Source organism: Astyanax mexicanus, chromosome 14, assembly GCF_023375975.1.
Source record: "Astyanax mexicanus isolate ESR-SI-001 chromosome 14, AstMex3_surface, whole genome shotgun sequence".
Lineage (NCBI taxonomy): Eukaryota > Metazoa > Chordata > Actinopteri > Characiformes > Acestrorhamphidae > Astyanax > Astyanax mexicanus.
The window spans coordinates 46,630,348-46,658,064 of record NC_064421.1 but is presented as its reverse complement, the minus strand read 5'-3'; the positions used below and the strand labels follow the sequence as shown (position 1 = coordinate 46,658,064).

Sequence of the window (27,717 nt, the reverse complement as noted above, 5' to 3'; positions counted from 1 at the left end):
GAGCTGCTGAGAGCTGCTGCCAACACTGCTGAGAGCTTCCTCTGTACACAAACCTGAAGTGTACACTCCACAAGAACGACAAGAATGTTAAAAAGCATGCAGCAGGAATAGTGGCATTAAGAGAGGAGGAGGCTCTTTATCAGTCATTTATCAACATTTATTTGGTAGCAGACAAAAGTGTGGGTCCTGAGGATGTGCAATATTGTATTGTACATGATATAGTGATGATCATTATCTTGTACTAAAGGTAAACTAAGTAACTGTTTATTTGGGTGAGTAAAGCACTTCTGTTTATTGACAGTAAGTGTAACAGAGTTAGAATTACCAGATAATATAATTAGTGAGTTTCACCAAAATTGCTCTACTATTATAAAAATGGGTAAAAAAAGTCTAAAAAGTTCATTTTTTTGTGAAAGTTTATATTTTTGTAAAAAAAAGGTTAAATATATTTTTGGGAGCTTTTCATTTCTTGCTTTGACGTCCCTGCAGGCTGTGTCCCTCTGCTGCTGCCGTACCTCCATCAGACGAGTGAGAGCTCTGAGATGGATGGTTCGTAGCTGCTGCAGTTTCTCTCTAAAATATATATTTTCTAATCTTTATCTAGTTAAAAACTTTAAAAACACTGTTCTATAACTTTATAAAAATATCTAGTGCTCTATTTATTATAAAGTTTTGATAAGAAATGTTAACTTTATCGAGTTTAGTCTAGACATGTGCTCCGCACGTGCGGGCCGCATTATATAATTCATGTCTCTAAAGTAAAATGTGAATTAAGCTAATCCCTTTTTATCTTATTTTACTTTTTACAACCTCAGTGTGCTATACCTGCAGCCGTTCATTGCAAGACGTGAAGGATTATTTGATTTAATCTGTTTCAGGTATGTTGCTCCCTAGACTTTCCCTCCAAAGATGTTCTTTAAATATTTCTAAATATGTTATTAATTAATTAATTTTTCTAATGCTGTTGTGCTATAAGATAAAAAAATGCTTTCCTCTGTAAATTTTTGAATATGTTTTTATGAGAAAAACAAGCTATACGATCACGTACATGTTATGTTAAAATACTGTTTTAAAAAAAAAAGAACACTCAGACGAGTGAGAGCTCTGAGATGGATGTGTGCTATACCTGCAGCCGTTCATTGCAAGACGTGAAGGATTATTTGATTTAATCTGTTTCAGAATAAACAGAGTGGAAAGCAGCACTGGTCTGAGACTCATTTACTGACCAAACAGTGGTCGTTACATAAGCTTAGATTTCCAGATTTCCACTAAGGCTGGGTGCAGCAGCATTAGCATTACCAGCTAACCGCTAGTGCTAGCCACAGTTAGAAGCTAATGCTGCCCAACAGCGCTACACTGAGGAACCTTGAGTGTTCTGTTAAGCCAGGGCTAAGTACAGTCTGATAGCACAGTTAATGCTAATGCTGCCCCAGCAGTGCTAGACGGGGTTAGCTAGGGTTACAACTCTCCTGTAAAATACAGAATGTCCTTTATTATGTCCCCTTTTAAACCAATGTGCAAAGTAACTTGTTTTTTACTTCCACGAATGTCCATATATGTCCATATATATATATATATATATATATATATATATATATATATATTTTTTTTTTTTTTATTTATTTTTTTTTATTAGCTATTTATTTGGAGGGTGTCTCTTATTTTCATTTCTAAATAGAGGCAACCCTAAGGTTAGCAGCAGGATACAGTCAGATATACTAACCTTTGTACAGCAAAAGAGTTAGCGCTTAGCGTGGTTAGCGGCTAATGCTAATACTGCTTCAGTTTCGGTGCTGTAGAACTAAACTGAAACTCCTGTATAACTCTGTACTTCAGCAGAGTGGCTTTACTGCTCCTTAATACCTGACTGATAAAATTCATACATAAGGTGCACTTTCCAAGGATTTATGGGAAAATTCAAGGATTTTAAGGGCACCTTATAGTGCGAAAAATACGGTAGGCAATATATAGTATTTATTATCGCTAACAGTTACAAAGTGACCCACACACTGAGCTGTCAGCTGCACAGAGATGGCTGTGGACCTGCTGTGCTCTGATGTACAGTGTGTGTGTGTGTGTAGATGTGTTTGATTTACCTGTGTGTGTGTGTGTGTGTGTTTTTGATTTATCACTCTGGATTTATCACTCTGAAAGCGTGATCACACATATATAGGACACTTTGAAGTGTGAACATGCTAAGGGCAATACTAACATGAATACACACACATATACACACACACACACACACACACACAGATAAGAAAGGACTCACTTCAAGGTTTCAGTCGACATCTGCAGGTTGTAATTCTTCTCCGTTTCAGGCAGTTTGGAGAAATCCACCAGGCAGGGGTGCTGTCTTTTATTATCATCTCTTATCTGAGGAGGACAGTACACAAATCATTACAGCACAGCGGATCCGCTGCCCGGTACCACACAAACACTGCATGAGACAAACTGCAGAATAATGACAGGAGACAACATATAAAGAACATACAAGAAAACTATAGCAACTTGGGCTGTTACTAATGAATATGATTATTATTTTTACAATTAATCAATTCATTGTCTATACAAGCGCTGGAAAAAAATAGGAGAGCACTTCAGTTTCTGAATCAGTTTCTCTGATTTTGCTATTTATAGGTTTATGTTTGAGTAAAATTAAGTTTTTTTTTCTCTATAAACTACAGACAACATTTCTCACAAATCCCAAATAATTTTTTGTCATTTAGAGCATTTATTTACAGAAAATGAGAAATGGCTGAAATAACAATAAAAAAGATGCAGAGCTTTCTGACCTCAAATAAGTCCAGAAATCAATATTTGGTGGAATAACCCTGGTTGGTTTTTAATCACAGTTTTTTTCATGCATCTTGGCATCATGTTCTCCTCCACCAGTTTTACACACTGCTTTTGGATAACTTTATGCTGCTTCACTCCTGGTGCAAAAAATCATCCATCATCCATCTTTCTCTTGATTATATTCCAGACTTTTTAATGTGGTAAAATCAAAGAAACTCATCACTTTTTAAGTGGTCTCTTATTTTTTTCCAGAACATAAAAAAGTGAATTTAAGCGAATTGAAAAAATACATTTAAAAACACACACAACCCAGATGTTTCATTTGTACGACAGTGTGAACAGTGTGTAAAATTAAAAAAACTAATCTGATATTTTTAAGTACCGATTTGGGCCACTGCTACAGTATATGTGGTATTGAAATCTGATTCATACTGTATATGATACTGTATATGATCTGTGGCAATGTGACTCAATACCTAGATCAGAATTCATGCATGTTATACATCATGGAGAAAGGAAAGAAGGCTGTGAGGAGAACAACGAAGCTAAAAAAAAATGAAAATGGATGACAGCGATGAGTGAGGGTTCATTGAGTCACAGAATGGAGAGATAAGAGGCCTACACAAAATATTTGGACTTTTCACTAACATTAAAGGCTAAAATTTACTAAATTTAAAGAAACCAAGGACAAAAAAACAAAGCAAAGCAAAGTGTCCATTCCTGAATTTGAATGTTTTACAATGAGCTAGCTTGAATACTGTATAGATCTTGTGATTTTAGCAAAGGATGAAACTGAAACTTAGGATAAAATGGATAAATCAGGTGAAACTGTAGTGCTAAAAAAAATAAACGCTGATAACTATTTTTTTTTTTAAGAAACCATCGATACAAAACAAAGCAGTATCCATGAGGCTGATTAATGTGTCAGTTTTACATCAAGCTTAATTAAAGTATAGATCTAGATTTTGGCAAAGGATGAAACCGAAACGTCATGTGAAGCGCTGGTGTTTTGCACATGTGAATCATTTCTGCTGTATAAACTGATCACGCTCTAAACTGTGATACTTAAACCACAGTGCAACTGTAGTATACTGGTGTATATATATATATATATATATATATATATATACACACACACACACACACACATATACACACATGCACACACATGTACCACAGGAGAGAAGAGGGATTTTGGAAAGCAGTGTTATGAATGGAAAAGGCAGCATGGGAGAGTCTGGAACATCAAGTGTAAAAAAAGAGAATTGCTGAGTGGGACAATTCAAGGCAAATAATCCCTCAATCGCTTTTCCACAGCTCAGTAGGAGGTCAGCGCAAATCAAGCACATGTCGTGTGGGTTTTTTTTTTTTTTTTTTTTTTTTTAACAGCTACACTACTTCTGGAGGGCTGGGCAATACTACATTTGCTCAAAGAGCAAGTCTATATTATATAGATGCACATGGAATATGATTAGAATGTTTTATATGTGCTTTTTACTGTACACCATGCAATCGCTCGTACATAGTAATTGCATTCTAAAACACCCTACACCCTAAAAACACAACAAAAGCTCTGCTAAGGTGAAATGAAGCATGTTTAGATTGCATATAATGCTGAAAAACTATACATAATAACAATGCTTGTAAGCAAGCGTATTATTTGTGCAGATATCCATAGCCAAAATATGTTTTGTAAACGTATATATGTGCTCACAAGTACACATGCGCTTAGCTTAGCGTGATTAACGTAGTGTGGTTAATGCTAACGCTGCTCCAGCAGTGCTAGCCGGGGTTAGCAGCAGGCTACAGGCTGATAATACTCATCTCTAAATGGTAAAAGAGCTAGCTCGGTTAGCATGGTTAGCGGCTAATGCTAATACTGCTGGAGAACTAAACTGAAACTCCTGTATAACTCTGTACTTCAGCCGAGTGGATTTACTGCTCCTTAATACCTGACTGGTAGAATTCATAGGTTATAAGGCGCACTAATGTTTTTGGGGAAAAAGAAAGGATTTACAGTACATTAAATTAACTTAATAATATGTAGCCAACTGTGTATTGAATTTGCAATGAAATGTGCGATTATGTACTTTTACTCAGAATGGCAAAAACACTTTGATAACACTTCGATTTTAGTGGTTAAAAGATCCTTAAATTCAATCAGAAAGAAAAGGCAATCAAATGATTCTCTATAAAAAAGGAGTTTTGTCACTCAGTTCATTCAACTGCTCTACTTTTTCATGGGGAAGCATAAATCTTGGAAAGGAACGAGGATCTGAATGGGGGGAGTGATTTAAGGCAGCAGTGATCTCCCCTCTGTGCAGATTTGAAGCCATCGCTAACAGTGCCAGATCCATCGGAGTATACTGCCCGGCCACTCTCTGTCCCTCAGCCAGCGCCGCCTCACCCCTCGGCTAACGAGGTCTCGTTAAAAACAGATATAAAAACCTGCCCACAACAGCTGGGCCTCGGCTACGGCAGATTAATAAACGAGGGGCTCGGCCTGGTGGTAATTGCCGCTCTCGTCTCAAACCCAGAACTCTATTAAAACTCTGGAAAGAGCCAAAATCCTGCTGAAGGCTCGGCGCTAAAAAGAAAGAGACGAAACGAGGAGAAAGATGAAGAAAAGTAATAGAGTGAGGAAAAAAAGGTCAGTTTACATAATAAACAAATGATACTTGACTAAAGCCCTATCCGGACGGGATTATTTACTTATATTTCACACTTCTACTCAGGGATAAAGCTCCTGCATCTGGACTGCAATTAAAAAAAGGGGAGGACCAGTTAGTATTCTTGGTCACATAACATCACAGTGTTCAGTAGCTCCTCCATTTCCACTCGCTGTTGTGTTTACATGGATCTCCGTGGAAACACATCATGATCAATGTAGATTATGCTATCCCATGACTTTTGGTATGTCAGTGTACATTATACAAAGGAACATCAAACCGGATCTCATAATGAAAAGTAAATGTAAATGAAGATGAGAGTCATAGTTATGTTTTTAATAGCCTTTAAAATGCGCTGTATATGCTTTAAAAACCATTAAAAATGTAATGGCAAAGACTGACTCTTAATTGGCTGGAACAAAACATTTGCTTCACTTTTTTACCAGATAATCTACATATACATATGAGGCAAAAGGAAAATGGGGTATACATGATGTTTCAGTAACTTTAAAAGGAGAGACATGATGCATGAATAGATATGAGGTACTGTATTCACATACATATCAACATACAGATCACATTTATAATACAGACATAGATACAGATATCTATAGATGTAGAAGAGTCAGGTTCCAGTTCAGTGTCTGTTGATGATTTTCTGCCTCTTAAAGGGCCCAAATGTATCCAAAAATTGTCCATATTACTAAAAACAGTCAGAAGTATGTGGACACCCACTGTAACTCCTGGGTTAAATTTATTTGTGGTTTAGATTCAGGCAGACTGTTTTGCTCTCTTGCTCTCCCTCTCTCTCACATGCGTTGTCTCTCGCTAACTTGTGCTGTCTGTCTCTCCCTCTCTCTCTCTCAGTGCGAGTTAGCAAGAGACAGAGCGAGAGAGAGGGAGAAAAGAGTGAGAATGAGAAAGAGGAAGACACAGACAGCACAAGTTAGCGAGAGAGAGGGAGAGACAGACAGCATGAGTGAGAGAGAGGGAGAGACAGACAGCATGAGTGAGAGAGAGGGAGAGACAGACAGACAGCATGAGTGAGAGAGAGGGAGAGGCAGACAGTGCAAGTGAGAGAGAGGAAGAGACAGACAGTGCAAGTGAGAGAGAGGGAGAGACAGACAGTGCAAGTGAGAGAGAGGGAGAGACAGACAGTGCAAGTGAGAGAGAGGAAGAGACAGACAGTGCAAGTGAGAGAGAGGGAGAGACAGACAGTGCAAGTGAGAGAGAGGGAGAGACAGACAGTGCAAGTGAGAGAGAGGAAGAGACAGACAGTGCAAGTGAGAGAGAGGGAGAGACAGACAGTGCAAGTGAGAGAGAGGGAGAGACAGACAGTGCAAGTGAGAGAGAGGAAGAGACAGCGTGAGTTAATGAGAGTAAGAGCGAGAAAGCGAGATACAGCGTAAGTGAGAGAGACAGAGAGACAGCATGAGTTAGCAAGAGACCGCGAGAGAGAGAACGGGAGAGATAGACAGCATGAGTGAGAGAGAGGGAGAGACAAACATTACAAGTGAGAGAGAGGAAGAGACAGCGTGAGTGAAAGAAAGGGAGAGACAGACAGCGCGAGAGAGAGAGAGAGAGAGGGAGAGACAGACAGTTGTGTCACTGAGAGTTTCACTAAACCCAAGTCCATTTCACACTGGATTTCTTTTTTAGGTTATTGCAGTTAAATGGGGACATACTCTACATTAACCATCACTGATTTAAAACTAAATGTTCAATAAAAACATACAGAGAGGATGTCCACATACTTCTGGCTTTATCTTTTATAAATGAGTCCAGTTTTACAGACATGCGTAGATTAAAAAAGCAGATTGATATAAATTAATAGAACAGAAATTGGCAGTATGCGAGGCGTCACACATTGAGCCCTTTAGTTCTGAGTAAATCAATCACACTTCAGATCATATCAATGATGCACAACATGGGAGAAATGACTGAACTGACTAATCTTCTGTATATGGAAACTGAAATGGACACAATAGAGATTCAACAGCATGAAGAAACAAGATGATCTTATTATTTTCACTTACCTTCTGTTTTATTTTGAACAGCAAATTATAAAAGAGAAAGCAAAACGAGGTGCTGAGCAGGTTTTTCTCACGTAAAAATGATGATAAAGTTACAAACTAAGGACAAAAGTGCTTCTGATGTGTAATAACTGAAGATTTTTTTTTTATTGTACAGTATTTTTCGCACTATAAGGCGTAACAAATTATAAGGCACATTTTGCGAAACTAGTAAGGAACAGGGGTTCCTTCTAATTCGGTAAAGCTAAGTTAAGCTAAGTAAACAAAACTGTAATTCTTAACAAAAAAAATCTTTTAAAGTCAATCAAGCACTGGATGTTAATCTCCACAGATTTCCCTCCTGAAAACTATTTATTTGGTTGAGTAAAGTGCTTCTGTTTATTTACAATAAGCTTAGATTTCCAGATTTCCATTAAGGCTCGGTGCAGCAGCATTAGCATTAGCAGCTAAACATTAGCGCTTGTAAATGCTGCCTGACAGCGCTACACTGATTAACCCTGAGTGTTCCGGTAAGCCTGAGCGATATCAGTTAGCGCTTCGTCCCACGTAGCTTTTTTTTAACTCAATACATATGCAGACTAAAATCCGATATCTTTACCGATGAATGGCAAAAGAGCTAGAGCTTAGTGTGGTTAGCGGCTAATGCTAATGCTGCTCCAGCAGTGCTAGCTGATCCTTATATCCTGACTGGTCGAATTCATACATAAAATTAAAGGATTTTAAGTGAGCCTTATAGTGCGAAAAATACGATACATGTTTCAACTACAGGGTGCATGGCTAAATTCTGGTCAGAACTAAAATGTATGGAGGTGTGTTAAGATGATATGAGCTATAAGCTGTCAGTATTATGAATATATACAGTATATATTTTCACGTCTGTGAGAGTAGGTACCTTGCCATAAGACCAGCCGAGCTCAATCTTGTTCATGGCCCAGAGCTCATGGATGTTCTCAGCTAGCCTGTCGCGCACTTTCTCCAGGTGAGGAGGCATAACGATCTGTAACATAACAGATAATCAGATAATCAGATAATCAGCGAATCAGTGAATCACTCACATTTATAAACTGTCCACTTAGCTATTAAACCAGGGGTGTCTAAACTTTTCTTGTTGGGGGCCAGAAGAAGAAATAAATGTGCAGTAATATACTACTTTTAATACATTTAATCTTTGACAGTGTTGAGTAAACTAAGATTTTTAAATTGATGTTTCATTTCATAATATTTTCCTAAAAGCTCAGCAACATTAATGTAGGCAGGGTTGCCAGATCTACCAAAAATATCCAGCCAAAACTCGCCCTTTAGAAGCCTAAACTAGCCCAAAATATATGTCTGTCAACTTATTTTATTTCGCATTTTTTTTTTTTGTTTATAAGGGGTTTATTATCAGTATTGCCATTTATCTTAAAGTCATTAATGATATTGTAACATTTGTGTTTTATTAGTTCTTTTTATAACAGTTTTATGTCCCAAATAATAAAAAAAAATATTTAGCCAAAAAAACTAACTTTTATTTACTCTTTTCTGTGTTTTTTTTTACCAAATTAAAAACCTCTGGAATATAATCAAGAGGAAGACGGATGATCACAAACCATCAAACCACCAAACTGAACTGCTTGAATTTCTGCACCAGGAGAAAAGCAGCATAAAGTTATCCAAAAGCAGTGTGTAAGACTGGTGGAGGAGAACATGATGCCAAGATGCATGAAAAAAACTGTGATTAAAAACCACCAGGGTTATTCCACCAAATATTGATTTCTGAACTCTTAAAACTTTATAAATATGAACTTGTTTTCTTTGCATTATTTGAGGTTTGAAAGCTCTGAACATTTTTTTTGTTATTTTAGCCATTTCTCATTTTCTGTAAATAAATGCTCTAAATGAGAATATTTTTATTTGGAATTTGGGAGAAATGTTGTCTGTAGTTTAAAGAATAAAACAACAATGTTCATTTTATTCAAACATAAACCTATAAATAGCAAAATCAGAGAAACTGATTCAGAAACTGAAGTGCTCTCTAAATTCTCTTGAATACCAGCAAGTTTGTGAGTTCAGATGGTAACAGATGTTCCCAGCTTGTGTGTGCATTTGTGTGTGTGTGTGTGTGTGTGTAGTTATTGACCTGAGAGGTGTCCACTGGTGTGGGTATGAATGAAGCCTGGGAAAGGAACTGTGTGTTTCCCAGCAGGTCTCTCACTCCGTCCACGTCTCTCTTGTACTCTTTCACCGGCTCAACGCGCATCTTCTCTTTGGGCAGCAGCGCCTCGTAGCATGGCGCGTAACCTGACGGAGGCAGGAACTTGAAGTCTCCATGGCGACCGCCTAAAAGGAAGCGCACCCTGCCGAACAGAGGAAGGTCAGATGAGTGGACTTTGGCTGAGCATGCTCTGAGCAAATCTCTGTACAGGGATTGGACAGTGAAACTGAAACACCTGGTTTTAGACCACAATAATTTATTGTGGTGACGGACAGTTCTGGTGGAAACAGGAGAGTTGAGGTGCACATTGAATTCTGCGTGATTTGATCAGCCGTGGTTTTATGTTTTTTGGATACAATCCGTGTTAGCACCCGAATATTCCTTTCAGACAGCTTCCTCTTACAGCGTCCACAGTTAATCCTGTTGGATGTGGTTGGTGCTTCTTGGTGGTATGCTGAGCTGACATTACCCTGGATACCGTGGCTCTTGATGCATCACAAAGACTTGCTGTCTTGGTCACAGATGCGGCAGCAAGACGTGCACCAACAATTTGTCCTCTTTTGAACTCTGGTATGTCTCCCATAATGTTGTGTGCATTGGTGTTTCAGTTTCATTGTCCAACCCCTATATTTTTATTTAATTTTTTTATAAATGCCTGTCTAGACTGTAGCAGACACACAGACACAAACACACACACACATAATATTGCATAATAAGAGACATACTTGACCCCAGCAGAGAAGCTGACCACGGGGAAGAAGAGGCCATCTGTGTTGAAGTTTTCAAACATGCCCTGCACAGGCTGACCATTAATCCTGAAGGAGATGCTGGGAACACCCAGGTCCAAACAGCAGCTGACCACATCATCTGAGGTGAGTATGTGCTGGTTTACTGAGGCTACTGTTCGCGGAATTCGCCCTGCGGGAGAGAAACACACACACACACACACACACACACAAACACACACACAGATAGAAACACAGTCTGAAACCATCATAGAGGAGACAATAAACAGTATTTAATAGCCACATGCTGAGATGTCAACTGAATTTAATGTAATTCACTTGTAATGCGCTTGAAAACACTACATGAAGTGAAAAAAAACACAACTAGGCCTGTCACGATAAGATTTATTTGAGGACGATATATTGTCTCAGAAATGATTGCGATACACAATATTTTTGTAATTTTAAGACTATTAAATTCCACTGACATAATGATAACAGAATAGCATAAAAAGCATTTATACACTTTTTTTTTTCTTTTTTTTTTCTTTTTTTTCTTTTGCCCGTCACCACCCCTCCTCTTCGGAGGACCAATTTAACTTTATTGTTTATTAGTGTTTATGCAAAGTTTTTTGGTACTGTGGGCATTGTGAGGAAAAAAAAAAAAATAAATAATAATAATAATAATAATAATAATAATAATAATAATAATAATAATAATAATAAAATAATAATAATAATAATAGAAAAAAGGGGGAGAGAAAAAAAGTAATAATAATAATAACAATAATAATAACAAATATACATATATATATATATATATATATATATATATATATAAAATAAAAAATAAAAAGTGGGGGATAGTGGAGAAAAGGGGGAAGAGAAAAAAAATACATAGAAAAAAGAGAATTAATAATAACAATAATAATAATAACAATAATAATAACTGAACAATTTGTAAACCACAAGAGAAAAAAGAGAGGGGAAGAGAGAAAAAAAAATACACTTTTTAAAGACAGCAAAAAAATGAATTAATTATTTATTATTATAATTAGCTTGGGAATTATATACTTATTTATTTACCTACTTCAGTCCACACAGTGTGTATGTTATGGAGTCACAACTATAGAAGAATGACTGTCTAAAATACTGTTCACTGTTATATATGTGAACAAACAAACAAACAAATAAACACAATAGATGATATCACAATTATCAAAAATTATTGAGGTCTTTTGTTAGTTATTTGTCGATAAATCGATATTGCAATTGTTGTGACAGGCCTATCCACAATTACACCAAAAACTGATTAAACTATATTAAACTATATATATATATACTATACCTGACCACAAGTGCAGTCCATCAAAGCCGTACGAGTAGAGGTCGTCCCCAACTCCATTCCCACCCCAGCCTTCTCCACCCCCCGGGTAGGGGGCGTAGCCTTTGGTGGAGGCCCACCCGACCCGCAGGTGAGACGGCTCGCTGGTCATGAAGTGCTCCACCTGGTCGATCATCAGCTCAAAGTACCACTTCTTATACTGAGCTGAGCCCTCCCTCACACCCAGAAAGATGTTGGGTCTCATGCTGCAGGTATGAAGGTAAGAAATTATAGTAAAATACTAATACAGTACAGGCCAAAAGTTTGGACACACCTTCTCTTTTTTAATGCATTTTCTTTATTATTTTCATGACTGATATTTACATTGTAGATTCTCACTGAAGAACTATCAAAACTATGAATGAACACACGTGGAGTTTTATGTTCTTAACAATAAAAAATGAGCTGAACCTCCACAGTCACCGGACCTGAACCCAATCCAGATTTAAGGTTTGGGGTGAGCTGGAGCTTCACAGAGTGAAGAAGACAAAGAGCCAACAAGTGCTAATAAACAAACACCTCTGGGAACTCCTTCCTTCCTTCAAGACTGTTGGAAAACTTTTCATTTCAGGTGGCCACCTCTTAAAGAAGCTCATTGAGAGAATGAGAATGCCAAGAGTGTGCAAAGCAGTAATCAGAGCAAAGGGGGGCTATTTTGAACTAGAATATAAAACATGTCTTTTCAGTTATATTATATATTTTTTGTTAAGTAAAAGGCATAGTTTTAATGCCTTTAGTGAGAATCTACAATGTAAATAGTCATGAAAATAACAAAAAAAACGCATTGAAAAAGAGACAAAGAAGGTGTGTCCAAACTTTTGGCCTGTACTGTATATGCTAAAAATGTAAATTTACACTATACATTGGATACAAATCAGTCTGTACGCACTATAAGGCGCTCTATTAATAAACGTCTATTTTTGTATGGTCTATTTTCATTCATAAGGCGCACCGGATTATAAGGCACATTAAGCAACACTAGTAAGGAACAGGGGTCTGGTCATGTTTTTCTTCTTTCTAACTTAGCAGGTCTCACCGCTGGGTAAAAGTCATTTAAACAAAAGTGTAATTCTTAAAAAAAAAAATAAAATTAAAGTCAAACGAGTGCTGGATGTTAATCAACACAGATTTTATAGTAATTATATAGTATATAGATATATAGTAACTACATTATTTGCCACGTTGCTTACTAAAAAAAAAAAGACTCTTTACCTTTGTACATCATTGACCAGACGCGTCTGGAGTAGCAGGTCTCGCTTTGGGAGCAGGTGATCACAAATGAGGTTCTGATTGGCTCTCACAGCCACTCCATTACAAACACACAGAGAGCAAAGCACATCTAAGATCTGAGGATACACAAACAGAAAATACCATGATGGTAATCATTTAATATTCAACATAACTGCATAAATATCTTATCCTACGTATCCTACTTATTTTTAGCATTACTAAGCATACAGGAGCATTTTGTAGTTTTTAACTATAGACTACATTCCCACCAATTCTATGCATACTTTATCATGCTCCTTTCCTTTCTTATCTCTGTTCTTTAATGGTCAGGACCCCAAAGGACCACCACAAAGCATGTATTAGTTGGATGGTGGATCATTTTCAGCATAAAGTTATCCAAAAGCAGTGTGTAAGACTTGTGGAGGAGAACATGATGCCAAGATGATTAAAACCAGGGTTATTCCACCAAATATTGATTTCTGAACTCTTAAAACTTTATGAATATGAACTTGTTTTCTTTGCATTATTTGAGGTCTGAAAGCTCTGCATCTTTTTCCTTATTTCAGCCATTTATTCATCCCGTGGTGGAGCGTTAGTCACCATCTTGGTTGTGGGTTGGACAGTGGATAAGGGTCTCCAGCCAAGATTATTATTCTGTGCTATAGGTCACATTATAAGGATTCATAGCTACTCTGGTTTATAGTTTTGGGGCAAAAATTTGAAAAGTGAAAGAGAGCACAAAAATGATGAGTTTCTTTGATTTTATCAAATTGAAAACCTCTGAAATATAATCAAGAGGAAGATGAATGATCACAAGCCACCAAACCACCAAACTGAACTGCTGAAGTTATCCAAAAGCGGTGTGTAAGACTGGTGGAGGTGAACATGCCAAGATGCATGAAAAAAAACTTTTAAAACTTTATGAATATGATTTTGTTTTCTTTATTTTCATTATTTTAAGTCTGAAAGCTTTGCATCTTTTTTGTTATTTTAGTAATTTCTCATTTTAAAATTTTGCAAATAAATGATGTAAATGAGAATATTTTTATTTGGAATTTGGGAGAAATGTTGTCTGTAGTTTATAGAATAAAACAACAATGTTCATTTAACTCAAACACAAACCTATAAATAGCAAAATCAGAGAAACTGACTAGTCTCTTAATATTTTTTTATATAAAATCTGTTTAAATCTATTTAAATCTATTCACATGTCAAAAACTGCTGCCAGTATGAGGAGATATGGGAGGCTAACCTTGTGATTGCGTCCGTGTTTGTACAGCAGAGAGATGATTGACTTGATATGTCCTCTCTGAATGATGTTGAGAGCCTCCGGGCTCTCGATTAGGATGCAGTGCAGGACCTCCAGAATCCCTGAGGCCCAGAGTCAGTCATTACAGCCCAGCGGAACAGAGGCAGCAGGAAGAGGAGAGAGAGAGAGAAGAGCACAGTGAGGACTGGGCTTCAAACAAGGTGCAGGAATACTCCAGAGTGTATAACTGCACTTCAAAGCTGATTCTGTGTAGGTGTGTGGAGTTACACACTGACAAGATCAAGTTAAATCAAGTATATTATCCTGACATATATATATATATATATATATATGCAGTGTCTTGTCCTACCTGAGGATGACTCCAATCTCTCCAGCTTACTGACCAGCCAGTCCAGGTTTTGGGAGAACTGTGTGCAATTGTTCCTATTTCCCCGTATCAAGGCAGCTAAAAAATAAATAATTGATTAAAAAAATGCAATATATCAAATAAATTACAACTAGAGCTGTCAACGTTCAAGCGATAAAGCATGGGATTTTCATTAATGCAAATTTTCATGTATATCATTTTCATATATATATATATATATATATATATATATATATATATATATATATATATATATAACCTTGCACCCTCTGTACTATTATTGCACTTTATTTATATTTGCCAACATATTACTATATGCTCATTTACACAGTAGTTTGGTATTTATTCCACTCATGTATATATTGTCTGTATACAATACAGTATTCCACTGTTTACACTGCTCTACACTTTATACCTCAAACTGTATTGCTGCTACCTGCACATCCATATTGCATTTTATGTAAGATACTTCTGTAGATCTCATTGTATATTGTATATTTATATATTTATACTTATGTATATGTACTTATATCTATGCACTTTATGTAAATAACACTGTATATTGCACTTCTGGTTGGATGCTAACTGCATTTCATTGGCTCTGTACTTGTACACTGCACAATGACAATAAAGTGGAATCTAATCTAAAACAATAATTAAATAAATAAAGAAAATTGTAAAAAGTAAAAGTAAAAAAAAAAAAGAAAATCGAGAACCGAATCGTGACCCTAAAATCGGAAAATAAAAACGAATCGAGGATTTAGAGAATCGTGACACCCCTAATGCATTTCCACTGATTTATTACATCATTATATCATTATATCATTTAAACTGATATCCAGTTTAAAATCATACAAATTCAAGACAACAAATCATTTTATTTTATTTTATCAAACATCGTTAAAACATTACCTCATTCATTACCTTGGTAAGTTTCCTTCCAAGGGCATCAGCATCAGCTTCAGGCAGCTGAGCTTTCATGTATATTAATTGCAATACATTAATATACATTTTAAAGAAGGAGGTCTTGACTCTAGTGAGGAGGGAGGATGCACACTTTAAGCATCCTGACAAGGTCACCTAGCTGTGGCAGATGGGGAGCGGAGGACAGAAGATGCATCCCAAATTGGGTTAGGACTAAAGTGACACACAAGTGTTCGCGTGTGAGTGTGAGTGCGCGTGAGCGTGCACGTGCCCGAGGGGGTGAAGGACCGCAGCCGAGACGTGGGCGGCACGCTAATTCTCCCTCCTCAGCTCGGGCTAATCACTCTCTCCGTATGCAGTGTGAAGGACACGGTTCTGAGAGAGGGACGGTCCGGCAATCAGACGCCACCGTTTGGTTTGAGATGAGCCTCAGAGCTTCAGAGCCTCAGAGATTCTGCTGAGCCTCGTCTGCATTAGCATGCCGAGAAACAGGCGACGGCAGCTCACATCAAACACAGAGACAGAGAGAGAGAGAGAGAGAGAGAGAGAGAGAGCTGTGCCACAGGTGATGCTGTGTAAGTGAAGTGTGGAATAGGGACAGCAGAGTCCAGGTTATTCCAGATGACTGAAAGGACATCAGCTGCCACCACAGACAGTGATGATTCAAAGGCCGGCCATCTGCTGAGAGGAGGATCAGCATGACTCCTATAAACATGTTACCGTATTTTTTGCACTATAATGTGCGCTTAAAATCCTTAAATTTTCCCAAAAATCATCAATGTGCCTAATAATCCAGTGCTCCTCATGTATAAATTCTACCAGTCAGGTATTAATGAGTAATTAGGGAGCAGTAAATCCACTCAAGAGTTACAGTTTAGTTCTCAAACTCAAGCTGTAGTCTTCTGCTAACCCCGGCTAGCACTGCTGGAGCAGCATTAGCATTACATACTAACCGTGCTAAGCACTAGCCCTTTCGCCATTCAGAGGTGAGTATTATCTGCGAGCTTGTAGCCTGGAACACTCAAGGTTCCTCAGTGTAGTCCTCTGTCTGGGCAGCATTAGCCAGTGGCCACAGCTAGCGCTAGTGGCTAGTCGCTAATGCTAATCCTAATGCTGCTGCACCCAGCCTTAGAGGAAATCTGGACATCTAAGCTTACTGTAAACAAACAGAAGCGCTTTACTCACCCAAGTAAATACAGTTTTTTAAGAGAGAAATCTGTGTAGATTAACATCCAGCACTTGTTTGACTTAATTACAGTTTTGTTTACTTAACTTAGCTTAGCTTTACAGTCTGCTAAATTAGAAGGAAAACATGGTGACACCCCTGTTCCTTACTAGTGTCACATAATTAAGCAATAATACACAAGAGGGAGTGCCGTAGGTCAGCACAGCAGTGCCAATATTACATGTTATAGCATGAACCTCGAGTGTATTATTCTGATTATGCCACAGTTCTATTATAGCTGTTTATTAAAATGTTTTGAGTTCAAGAGGAGGAGAAAATATTATCTGTTTGGTTCTAAACACAAGTGTTACCCACAGTTGTATATCTGTAAGTCTGCTCCAAGTTTATAGTCTCTTAAAAATGTTTATAATAACATTGCATTACCAATAGGCTGATTACTGCAGGAAGTGTTTGCCCAATATTTAGCAAAGTGAAAAAAGTGTCATGAAAAACTTTAACATGTATTTAACGAATCACAAGAGACTAGACTATCTAGACTGTTTACCTCACTGCTCTACCAAACCAATTCCATTGTTCTTTAACTGTAAAACTGTCTAATAAGAGGAAAATACGAGTCACCACTCTCACATCTACAGCTCCACCTGAAAACCCATCATTTTAAAGATGTTCAGGAGCATTTTAAGAGCTGAGAGTGACACCTGAGATAAATCACCACTCAGTCACACCACAGGAAAGAGAGTGCACTGCAGACTTTCACTTTTACTACACAATGAAACCACTCACAACATTTCAATGGTCGTATAAAGGTGTGTGTGTGTGTGTGTGTGTGGGTAATAGTTTTCTTATTAAACTTTTAACTTTCTGAAGCAATGAAATGAAACTCTGTTAGAGAGCACCATCTACCCACCCAGAGAGAGCAAGGCCAATTGTGCTCTGTCAGGTCTCCGCAAGCTGATGGCAAGCTGCATGAACGGGATTCTAACCAGCAATCTCCTGATTTTTCTTGTTCTTTGTGAAATAAAATAGGTCTATTTGAGTTGTATATGGATGCTCCAAATTAAACTGTTCCTCACCCTCGATAAAAACGTTCAAAAAACGAGTCGATCAGGAAAAGTACAGAGTCTATGTCAACCCGTGAATTAGTATTCATGGCTCCGCCCACCTTGGCTCTTGACGGCCCACAGGCAAAGTTAAAGCCGGGCAGCGACGCCGTCTCGTCAGGTAGGAGCTAAATAACAGCATGGCAGTTCATTCCTGTGTTATTTGTGCGAATAACACATCAGTGTTTATATACTTTACCCAGTGATTCAGAGCTAAGAAACAAATGGTTCGAATTTGTCTATGGAGGAAAAACACCACCAGACAAGTACTATAGAGATAGGTAGGTGTATGTTTAGAACGGTTCTGTTTACACTAGTTAAATGTAAAAACCTGGACCTGGACTACCAACCTCTGTGTGTAAGTAACTATAGGTTTAAATAGGATCTCCGGTGGATTTTGCGTTTTACTCTGAGAGACTCTAAGACTAGGTCAGTATAGGCTGAACTGCACTTAGCAGGGCATTATTACACATGTTATAAAGTAACATATGACATTGCAAAGCTTGTTATTAGTGTAAAAATGTCTTTATTTTCAAACATTTCTAAACGTTGTTCGTCTCACTGCCTCGCAGTGCTGTCAGCCAATGAGAGACGATATGTTTGCATTTATGAATATTCATGTGCAAGAGCTGAAATCCTATTGTTTCTCTCTGCCCACTCCTCCACAGGACCAAAGCAGTGTTATACCGGATCACCGGAGCATTTTTTTTTTTCACAAAAACCAACAGCTCACATAGCATTCATTCATACTAGAGACACAACTAGACATATTAATATGAATAAAAAAACGATATAATGGGATCTCTCTACGTAGTTTTGAAACCAGTACTTTCACACTTTTACTTAAAGAGTAAAAAGCTTGAGTTGACGCTTCAACTTCTACAGACGTATTTTAAACCCCTATTTAAAATTAAGAAGTAATTAATGTATGATGTAATAAATGTCAATACTTTTTTTCACACCTTTGCTGTTAAACGTGAATGTGCATTGCACTTTAAGAAAACTGCACTAAAACTCTTTCGACACCATTGCACATCAATGTCACACCTTCTACCACATCTGGATGAAGGAGCATCACCTTCAATTAAATCTCTCAAAGACTGAACTTCTGGTTATACCAGCAAAACCATCTTTTCAACACAAATTCTCTATAAGTATCGACTCTCTCTCTCTCTCTCACCGACAAAGGTTGCTAGGAACCTGGGTGTTCTGGTTGATGACCAACCAAAATTAGACCGTTCTTGATGCAACAGGCCACCCAACTCCTGGTGCAAGCGGTCGTCATCTCACGCCTCGACTACTGCAATGCCCTGCTAACTGGCCTCCCGGCCTGTGTAGTAAAACCACTCCAGATGATCCAGAACGCAGCAGCACGTCTGGTCTTCAACCAGCCAAAACGGGCACATGTCACCCCGCTGCTCATTGAGCTCCATTGGCTACCAGTTGATGCTCGCATCAAATTCAAAGCTCTTACAATCGCCTACAAAGTGATACAGAACAGGCTCCTTCCTACCTGCACTCGCTCCTGAAGGCTTACGCTACCTCCCGCCCGCTGCACTCCTCCAATGAACGTCGCCTCGCTTTGCCAAACAAACATTCACACAAAGCAATCCAGACTGTTCTCATACAGAGTTCCCCAATGGTGGAACAAACTACCTTCCACTACCAGATCAGGAGAATCTCTCACTATCTTTAATAATAAACTCCTGAAGACAGAGCTCTTCAAAGAGCTCTTACTCTCTTAACACCTCTAACACACTAACTACTTCTAACCTCATTTCCTTCTTCCTCTCCTTCACTCCTCTATCCTATTATTCCCCTTTGACCTCCTTTTATCCCTATCCAAAGATGTTTTACCTTTAAACTTATTTTACATTGTACTTGACTATTGTAAGTCGCTTTGGACAAAAGCGTCTGCCAAATGTAATGTAATGTAATGTAATCTGTATCATCTGGAATGATCTCGCTCATCAGCTTTCTTACCCAGCAGCTCGTACAGCAGGTTGAGGATGTCTTTCCAGGCGGCTCCCGCCTCTTCTCCTGCACACTCTCCAAAGTGTGCGGCGCTGTTGTACACACTCAAGCGATCGATGCAGTTAGACACCAGAGTCAGCATCCCCTAGTAAAAAGAGAGAGAGAGGTAGAGTGAGAGAGAGAGACATATGTGCTCTCTTTAACCTGCGGTGCGCTCATTGCTCACTGCACTGTGCGAGGTGTGAGCTGTGGCCCTCAGGGGCCCGGTCATCATAGCCTCGGCATAAAGCAAGCGCCGTGAAAAACCGAACAACCTGAAGATAATTTACAGCTCCTCAGCTAGCCTTATGTTAGCCATCAACAATGAAAAATTTATGCCGGCACACACTGAATAAAAGATAAGCTGGAGGAGGAAGCCCTCCTCACCGTCAGTTTAACCACGAGAGATTCACTAATGCCAACACTGAATGAGATAATGAATTCAACAGACCACGGATAAAAAAGTTAGGGTTCTATATTACTTTAATGATACTTTTTAAAAAAAAATAATTTTATTTCAAATTTTTCCCATTTTCTCCCCAATTTACACGGCCAATTACCCAACCCACTCGTTAATTAGGACTCCCTCTATCACTAGTAATGCCCCAACACACCAGGAGGGCGAAGACTAACACATGCCTCCTCCGATACATGAATACGTGAAGTCAGCCACCACTTCTTTTTGAGCTGTTGCTGATGCTGTAGCATTGCAGAGTAGCATCACAGCGCTAACGCTCGGAGGAAAGCACAGCAGCGACTCGGTTCTGATACATCAGCTCACAGACGCCCTGTGCTGCAGACATCACCCTAGGAGTGATGTGGGGAGAGAGCGCCATCTACTGTACCCACCCGGAGGGAGCAGGGCCAATTGTGCTCCCTCTGAGCGCCGGCAGCTTGATGGCAAAGGTGCATGAGGGGGATTCGAACCTGCAACCTTCCGCTCATGGACCTCTCGGCGCCCCCTAATCATACTTAAGTACTTAAATAAATAAATGTAATAATTAAAAAGTAGCTAATGAAATACTTGCATAGCTATTGCATAGATATTTTATATCAACCGTATTTTCCGCACTATAAAGCGCATCGGATTATAAGGTGCACTATCGATAAATGTGGTCTATTTTAATACATGAGGCACACTGGATTATATAGCGCATTTTTAAATGCCACCATAATTAACATCTAATTCAACAGGTAATAATTCAGGGGGTAACTAATTAATTAAATAAAGCTAAGATAAATAAACAAAACTAAAATAAAAAAAAACGAGCACTGGATGCTAATCTACACAGATTTCTCTACTAAAAACTGTTTATTTGTGTGAGTAAAGAGCTTTTATTTATTTACAGTAAGCTTAGATTCCCAAATTTCTCCAGCACTAAGACTGGAGGATCAGCATTAACATTAGCGGCTAACCGGGAAAATAATAGCTATAGTGGTTCGTCTTACGTAGCTTGTTTTAACACAGTAAATGCACAGATTACAGTCCAATATACTCACCTCTGAGCTAACAAGGATAGCGACTAATGCTAATGATGCTCCAGCAGTGCTAGCCGGGGTTAGCAGCAGGCTACAAGCTGATAATACTCACCTCTGAACAAGGAAATTGCGATTAACGGCTAATGCTAATGCTAATATTTTAATATTTTGTAATATTAGTTTACTTAATTTAATTTTTCTACAGTTGTATTGAGTTTTTCATTTTTTATCTTTTGAAATTCGTTAGACTATTTTTTTTTACTATATTGGGTTTATTAAATATCCAGTGTCAGTTAGTAAGAATCTATGCCATTCCTCTTTTATATAATATGTAGATGAAAATCTTACGGTTGATGGTTCAGTGTGAACACTCAATTCAGTTCAGTAAAAAATTAAAAAATCTCAAAAGATTAATCATATTCAAACTATATATTTTAAATGTAACATAATAGAAACAAACAAAAAGCAAAAACAGAAGCAACAGAACTTGGCAAATGAAATCTCAGCTGTGGGTGCCTCATGAAGAAAACAAGCTAATCAGAGATGGAGAAGTTTCTTACACAGAGAAAAAATGGTGATACTGATCTTCTGAAAAGGTTAAAAATCGTCTGCAGGTACAAAACAAACATCAAATACTTTAAACACAGATATAAACATAATGATTTCATTTATTATTTTCTTGTCATATCGCCAAGAGTATCGTTATCACGAAAATATCGTGAAATATCGTGATATTATGTTAGGGCCATATCGCCCACCCCTACTTATTGTACTCTACGTATCCTACGTATACTCAAGTGCAATCTCAAATAAAAACATCAAAAACGTTATGATGAAACTGGCACTCATCAGGACCTCCCCAAAAAAGGAAGAGCGAGAGTTCCTCTGTTGTACAGGAAACATTCTCTAGAGTTAACAGCCTCAGCAATTGCTAAAAGTTAACATTTATATTTTAGTTTGTTTAACATTTTTTAAGTTACTACATGATTCCTTACGTGTTCCTTCATAATCTGGATCACTTAATTATTATTTTACAATATAGTAAAACTGTTACTATAGGCTGGAAGTAGAGGAAACATTCTGACATGCTCCAATTTGATAGAGTTTTGGATTTAACATTAAAAAACCCATATAAAGCCTCTTGTCAAGTGGAGAAAAACTCCAATACAAAAAAAACTAACAAAAAAAAAACTGCTGACAGCAAAAGGAGCAATCCAGTGAAATTCAATGTGATGTAGGAACAACAGAAAATAAATTGATCCGCTCTTGACAAAAAGGGCCTTGGCAAATTCCACTCACTTGACCACTATTAAAAAGGCCACTTAATAAAATTGCCTTTAAAGGAAACACACACACACAGTAAAACACACACCCAAACACACACACAAAGAGAAATGCCTGAGTTCTATTAGATCTTGTCGAATGGCCTGAATTTGGCCAAAAGTACTGTAAAAGCTACTGAGGGAACTGGGAACTGACCTCCTGCTTAAAGAGGTTCTGGCGGTTCTTGAGGGAACGCAGCTTGATCTGTTTCTCCTCGTGCTCCAGCTCGGCGTCAGGAAGCTGGAAATACGTGATGAGGTCATTGAGGGTCTGGAGGACCTCCTCGATGGGCAGAAGCACGGCCACGCGTTTTTTACCGGCCAGACTGTCCAGGTCTCTGAGAGGAGAACACGAGACAAGACACAAACATTAGGACTGCTGTCCTTCCTCTAAAGTCTTCTTTTTCTTGCTGTTTGTGAAAAACGAGTTGATCAGGAAAAGCACCGTGTCTACATCAACCTGTGAATTAGTATTCATGTAATATTTAGCGCTAGGAACAGCATGGGAGTTCATTCCTGCGTTATTTGTGCGAACAACACATCAGTCTTATATGCTTTACCCAGTTCCCAATTCAGAGCTAAGAAAAAAATGGTTAGAATTAGTCTATGGAGGAAAAAAAAAACACCACCAGCCAAGTACAATTGAGATAGGTAGGTGTATGTTTAGAACAGTTCTGTTTACGCTAGTTAAAAGTAAAAAAGCAAGTAAAAGTAAAAAAAGGGTTTAAAAATGGGTTTAGTTCCAACTGCCTGGGCAGGGTGGATTTTTACTATCTGGACCTGGATTACCCACCTTTGTGTGTAAGTAAGTATAGGTTTAAATTGGATCTCCGGTGGATTTGGCGTTTTACTCTGAGAGACTCTAAGACTAGGTCAGTATAGGCTGAACTGCACTTAGCAGGGCATTATTGCACATGTTGTAAAGTAACATATGACACTGCAAAGACTGTTATTAATGTAAAAATGGCTTTCTTTTAAAACGTTTCTAACTGTAGTTTAACCATCTCACTGCCTCACAATACTGTTATCAGCCAATCAGAGGCGATATGTTTGCATGTATGAATATTCATGAGCAAGATCAAAAAAATCCTATCGTTTCTCCACCCCCTGCACTCCTCCACCGGACTAAAGCAGCGTTATACCGGATAGCAAAATGTAAAATTGAAGAAGGAACATTGATATCCGACTCTCTTTGATACATTAACTCATTATTATTATTATTATTATTATTATTATTATTATTATTATTATTATTATTATTATTATTATTATTATTATTATTATTAATTTTACAGAATGCTTCAATCGTTAGTGAAATGGTATAATAATATAATAATAAATAAAGGGAAAAGATACAGATAAGTATGTTACATAGTGAAAACGGTTATAACCACAGTTATGTTCATTCATGCAGATTAAATCATGATTCATCTGCTATAAATAACTTCACAAGTGTGTGTGTATATGTGTGTGTGTGTGTGTGTCATTGCAAGCTAAAAGATGTAAGATGTATTCCTGTACTGAAGCCAGACAGTGGAATGTAATGTAATGTAATGTGTGTGTATGTGTTTGTGTGTGTGTGTGTGTGTGTGTTTGTGGTGTGTGTGTGTGTGTGTATATCTGTAGTTTATGCTCTGCTGCTCTCTTCTTCCTGATTGGTAGAGCATGGCACGGTGCTTCCACTCTTCAAATAAATCATGGGTGAACAAATGCACAGATATAGACACACACACACACACACACACACACAGATATGAACACACACCAACACACACACAGATATGTAGACAACACACACCAACACAATCCCCTACACAGCCAGGACACAGGGGAATTAATAATAGATCAATAATGAAAGGAATGAATGAAGCCTTTGATTTAGAACCATTTAATAGGTATTAAACACTGCTGTCCCCTGAGGGACACCCATTGATATTTGTCCACAATGAAAATCTGCTGTGACATTGGAAGGATGAGAGGATGGACGTAAACCCACAATAGACAACACTGCGATAGTAAATCAACTTTCACTTTAAATTGTCTATTCATTTTTAAATGGTCTCTAGTATGAGCTGTTTTTTTTTTTGTGAAAAAAGTGCTCCGGTGATCCGGTATAACGCTGCTTTAGTCCGGTGGAGGAGTGGGCAGGGAAAAACAACAGGATTTCGGCTCTGGCTCATGAATATTCATACATGCAAACATACCACCTCTGATTGGCTAACAGCACTGAACATGAACAACAGTTAGAAACGTTTTAAAATAGAGATTTTTACACTAATAACAGTCTTTGCAATGTCATATGTTACTTTACAACATGTGTAATAATGCCCTGCTAAGTGCAGTTCAGCCTATACTGACCTAGTCTTAGAGTCTCTCAGAGTAAAACACCAAATCCACCGGAGATCCTATTTAAACCTGTAGTTACTTACACACAGAGGTGGTTAGTCCAGGTCCAGAAAGTTTTTTATAGATATTTTCCTGGTTGCCCCTTGTTTTTTTCTGAATATTTTTTACTATCTACTGCAGACAATAAACACAATAGTACCTGATGAAGTGGCTGAAGAGTCTGGTGGTGTTACGGATGATGCGGGAAGCCCGCGACTCTTCATGCTGACAGCGCTGGAGGGTAAAACCATCGTCCATATGTCCTTCTGAGTGCAGGCATGCCTGAAACAGCGCGCGAGAGAGAGCGCGAGAGCACAGGAGGTTCTCAAGAGATGCACTTAAATCCAAACCTGTGTTTTTCTAATCAATGTAAATGAAGTAAACAGTTTGGGTTGCCCGGCCACATCATTGAACCTGACAATCCAGGGAAAGCCAGAGTGCACACGTACTACATTACTGAGGATTGATTATCTCAGACCGGAGAAGCCTAAAGTGTGCGCACACGATATAAAGCGGTGACTCACTCGTCTCTTGAGAGGCCCCAAACGGGTTGATTTCACGTCCGGAGCCTGGTAGGAGAGCCACAGGCCCGTGGCTGTGTGCATGACGAAGCAGAGCGAGTCCCCGTACTTAATCTCCGCCACCCCCATCCCCTCAATATCACGCTTCGGACTGGACTCCAGCTTTTCCTGAAGAAAAGATCAAATACAAAAAAAAAAAAACGAGAGCATAAGTGGCACTTAGTTCTTATTAATACACATTAAGATTCAGAAACATTGCTTTATTTGAATCATTTAACCCTTGTGTGGTGTTCATATTTTTGTTACTCGTTTACTTTGTTACTTGTATTTAATTCAGCAAAATTAAGCAATTTTACATTAAAATGCTTTACACATGCTTACTTCACCTAAATTACAAGCAATATAAACAGCTTACATGGTTAATATTTGCCCTTTACCTTTCTTATGTTACATTTCTTTCAAAAATGTACTATTTTTTTTTTATTAGTTTTTTAATAAAATGTAAAAGCAAATGAATTTAACTCAAGATATGAGTAGAAAATTAGTTTAGTTTCAAATTTACAAATGAAGCAATGTTTATTAGCCCTTGGCCAAACATACTGTATGTAATATAAATGTGTGTGTGTGGGGGGGGGTGTACAGTGTGTGTTTATCGAAAATGTGTTTTGATATATGTTTTTCACAAAAAATGAGCCAATGCCAATGAGTTTGAGTTCGAAAAAATATTTTTTTAGTATCATTTGATGAAAAATGAAAACACCACACAAGGGTTAAATGTGTTTTTACTCATTCCTGGCCATTTCTTGTGAATATATACAGTACAGGTCAAAAGTTTGGACACACCTTCTCTTTTTTAATGCGTTTTTCTTTATTTTCATGACTATTTGACAGAGTGAAGAAGGCAAAGAATCCAACAAGTGCTAATAAACACCTCTGGGAACTCCTTCCTTTAAGACTGTTGGAAAACCATTTCAGGTGCCCACTTCTTGAAGCTCATTGAGAGAATGATGCCAAGAGTGTTCAAAGCAGTTTTTTTTTTTATTATTTTACCTTTTTTTTGTTAAGTGCAGAGGGGAAATACTGATTCACAGCACTGTATTTTCTAAAAAAATTATTAAATATTATAGCAAGATGACAGAATGATTAAAAACATCACATTCTGGTTGTTAGAAACTGTAAGAATCTTTATGAATCACACAACGCAACAAGCTATTTCATTCTGAGGGCACGGTTAATTATGCCGAGCAGCAGGTGTGGAGATGCCAGGTCTGAGCAGGCAATTGGAAAAGATGCAGACAGACTTAGATGGAGTCGGTGAAGGACTGCAGAAGGGCTGACCTCCCTCTTTGAGATGACTCATAATTACAAGAGCTGCGCACAGACAGCAGGCTAATAGAGGCAGGCCGACAAACATGCAGAGAGAGAGAGAGAAAGAGAGAGAGAGAGAGAGAGATGGAGAGATGGAGAGATGGAGAGATGGAGTGGCATGTGAGTGGCCCACTGTTGATAGCACTGTTAGAGACAGTATAATCATGTCATTAATGAGCTGCTCCCATTGCTTTTCCCCTAGACGACAAAATTAGAATAATATCTCAATAATAATAAAAAAAGCCCATGCAATGTGCTGCGTGTATTTTAACTAGAGCTTAGATCGGGCCCTAAAAAACCTTCTGCCCCAGCCCGACCCGAATGAATGGAAACGGCGACACAGCATCCATCTTTTTTACAGTCTCTGGATGATGCTGATTTACATTGTGTTTTTTTTTTAATGTATTAAACATTAATACAGTTTAATTCCTGATTAAATGTAATCATAATTAAGATAAATCAGGCACCTTGGAGGCTCTGAAGCAGAAGGCTGTGGAGTTGGTGTCTGATTTCTCTCGGTCCTGCAGCACCAGTCCTCTGTCGTCCGTCAGTGCCAGGTAGTGACCGGTGGTGAGATGACGCAGACGGAACGGCTGACCCCAGCGGATATGACTGCCACACCAACTGCCCGAAAATATACACACATTTACATATACATCACAGCTTAAACAAGCCTTTTTTGGGGGAAAATATCCTTGATTCAGTGGGCGGAGCTAAATATAACACAGTGGATCAACACCAGCAGATA

At 38.2% G+C, this 27,717-nt stretch overlaps 2 protein-coding genes across 7 annotated transcripts in view; one reads left to right on the top strand and one right to left on the bottom strand.

Annotated features, from left to right (window-relative positions):
- Positions 1-27,717, bottom strand: part of LOC103030706 (ryanodine receptor 3-like) — a 198,345-nt gene that overhangs the window by 112,421 nt on the left and 58,207 nt on the right. For all 6 annotated transcript variants that reach the window (XM_049463517.1, XM_049463519.1, XM_049463518.1 and 3 more), the window contains exons 10-22: positions 27,437-27,593; positions 25,605-25,769; positions 25,241-25,362; positions 22,853-23,033; positions 19,865-20,000; positions 14,654-14,749; positions 14,287-14,405; positions 13,017-13,150; positions 11,769-12,010; positions 10,421-10,613; positions 9,621-9,837; positions 8,394-8,498; positions 2,273-2,376 (exon numbers count right to left, since the gene is read on the bottom strand). In XM_049463517.1, coding sequence (XP_049319474.1) covers positions 2,273-2,376; positions 8,394-8,498; positions 9,621-9,837; positions 10,421-10,613; positions 11,769-12,010; positions 13,017-13,150; positions 14,287-14,405; positions 14,654-14,749; positions 19,865-20,000; positions 22,853-23,033; positions 25,241-25,362; positions 25,605-25,769; positions 27,437-27,593 — 1,971 coding nt within the window. The remainder of the gene's footprint in view (positions 1-2,272; positions 2,377-8,393; positions 8,499-9,620; positions 9,838-10,420; positions 10,614-11,768; positions 12,011-13,016; positions 13,151-14,286; positions 14,406-14,653; positions 14,750-19,864; positions 20,001-22,852; positions 23,034-25,240; positions 25,363-25,604; positions 25,770-27,436; positions 27,594-27,717) is intronic.
- Positions 1-27,717, top strand: part of LOC103026471 (ER membrane protein complex subunit 7) — a 246,781-nt gene that overhangs the window by 198,572 nt on the left and 20,492 nt on the right. The window lies entirely within an intron of this gene.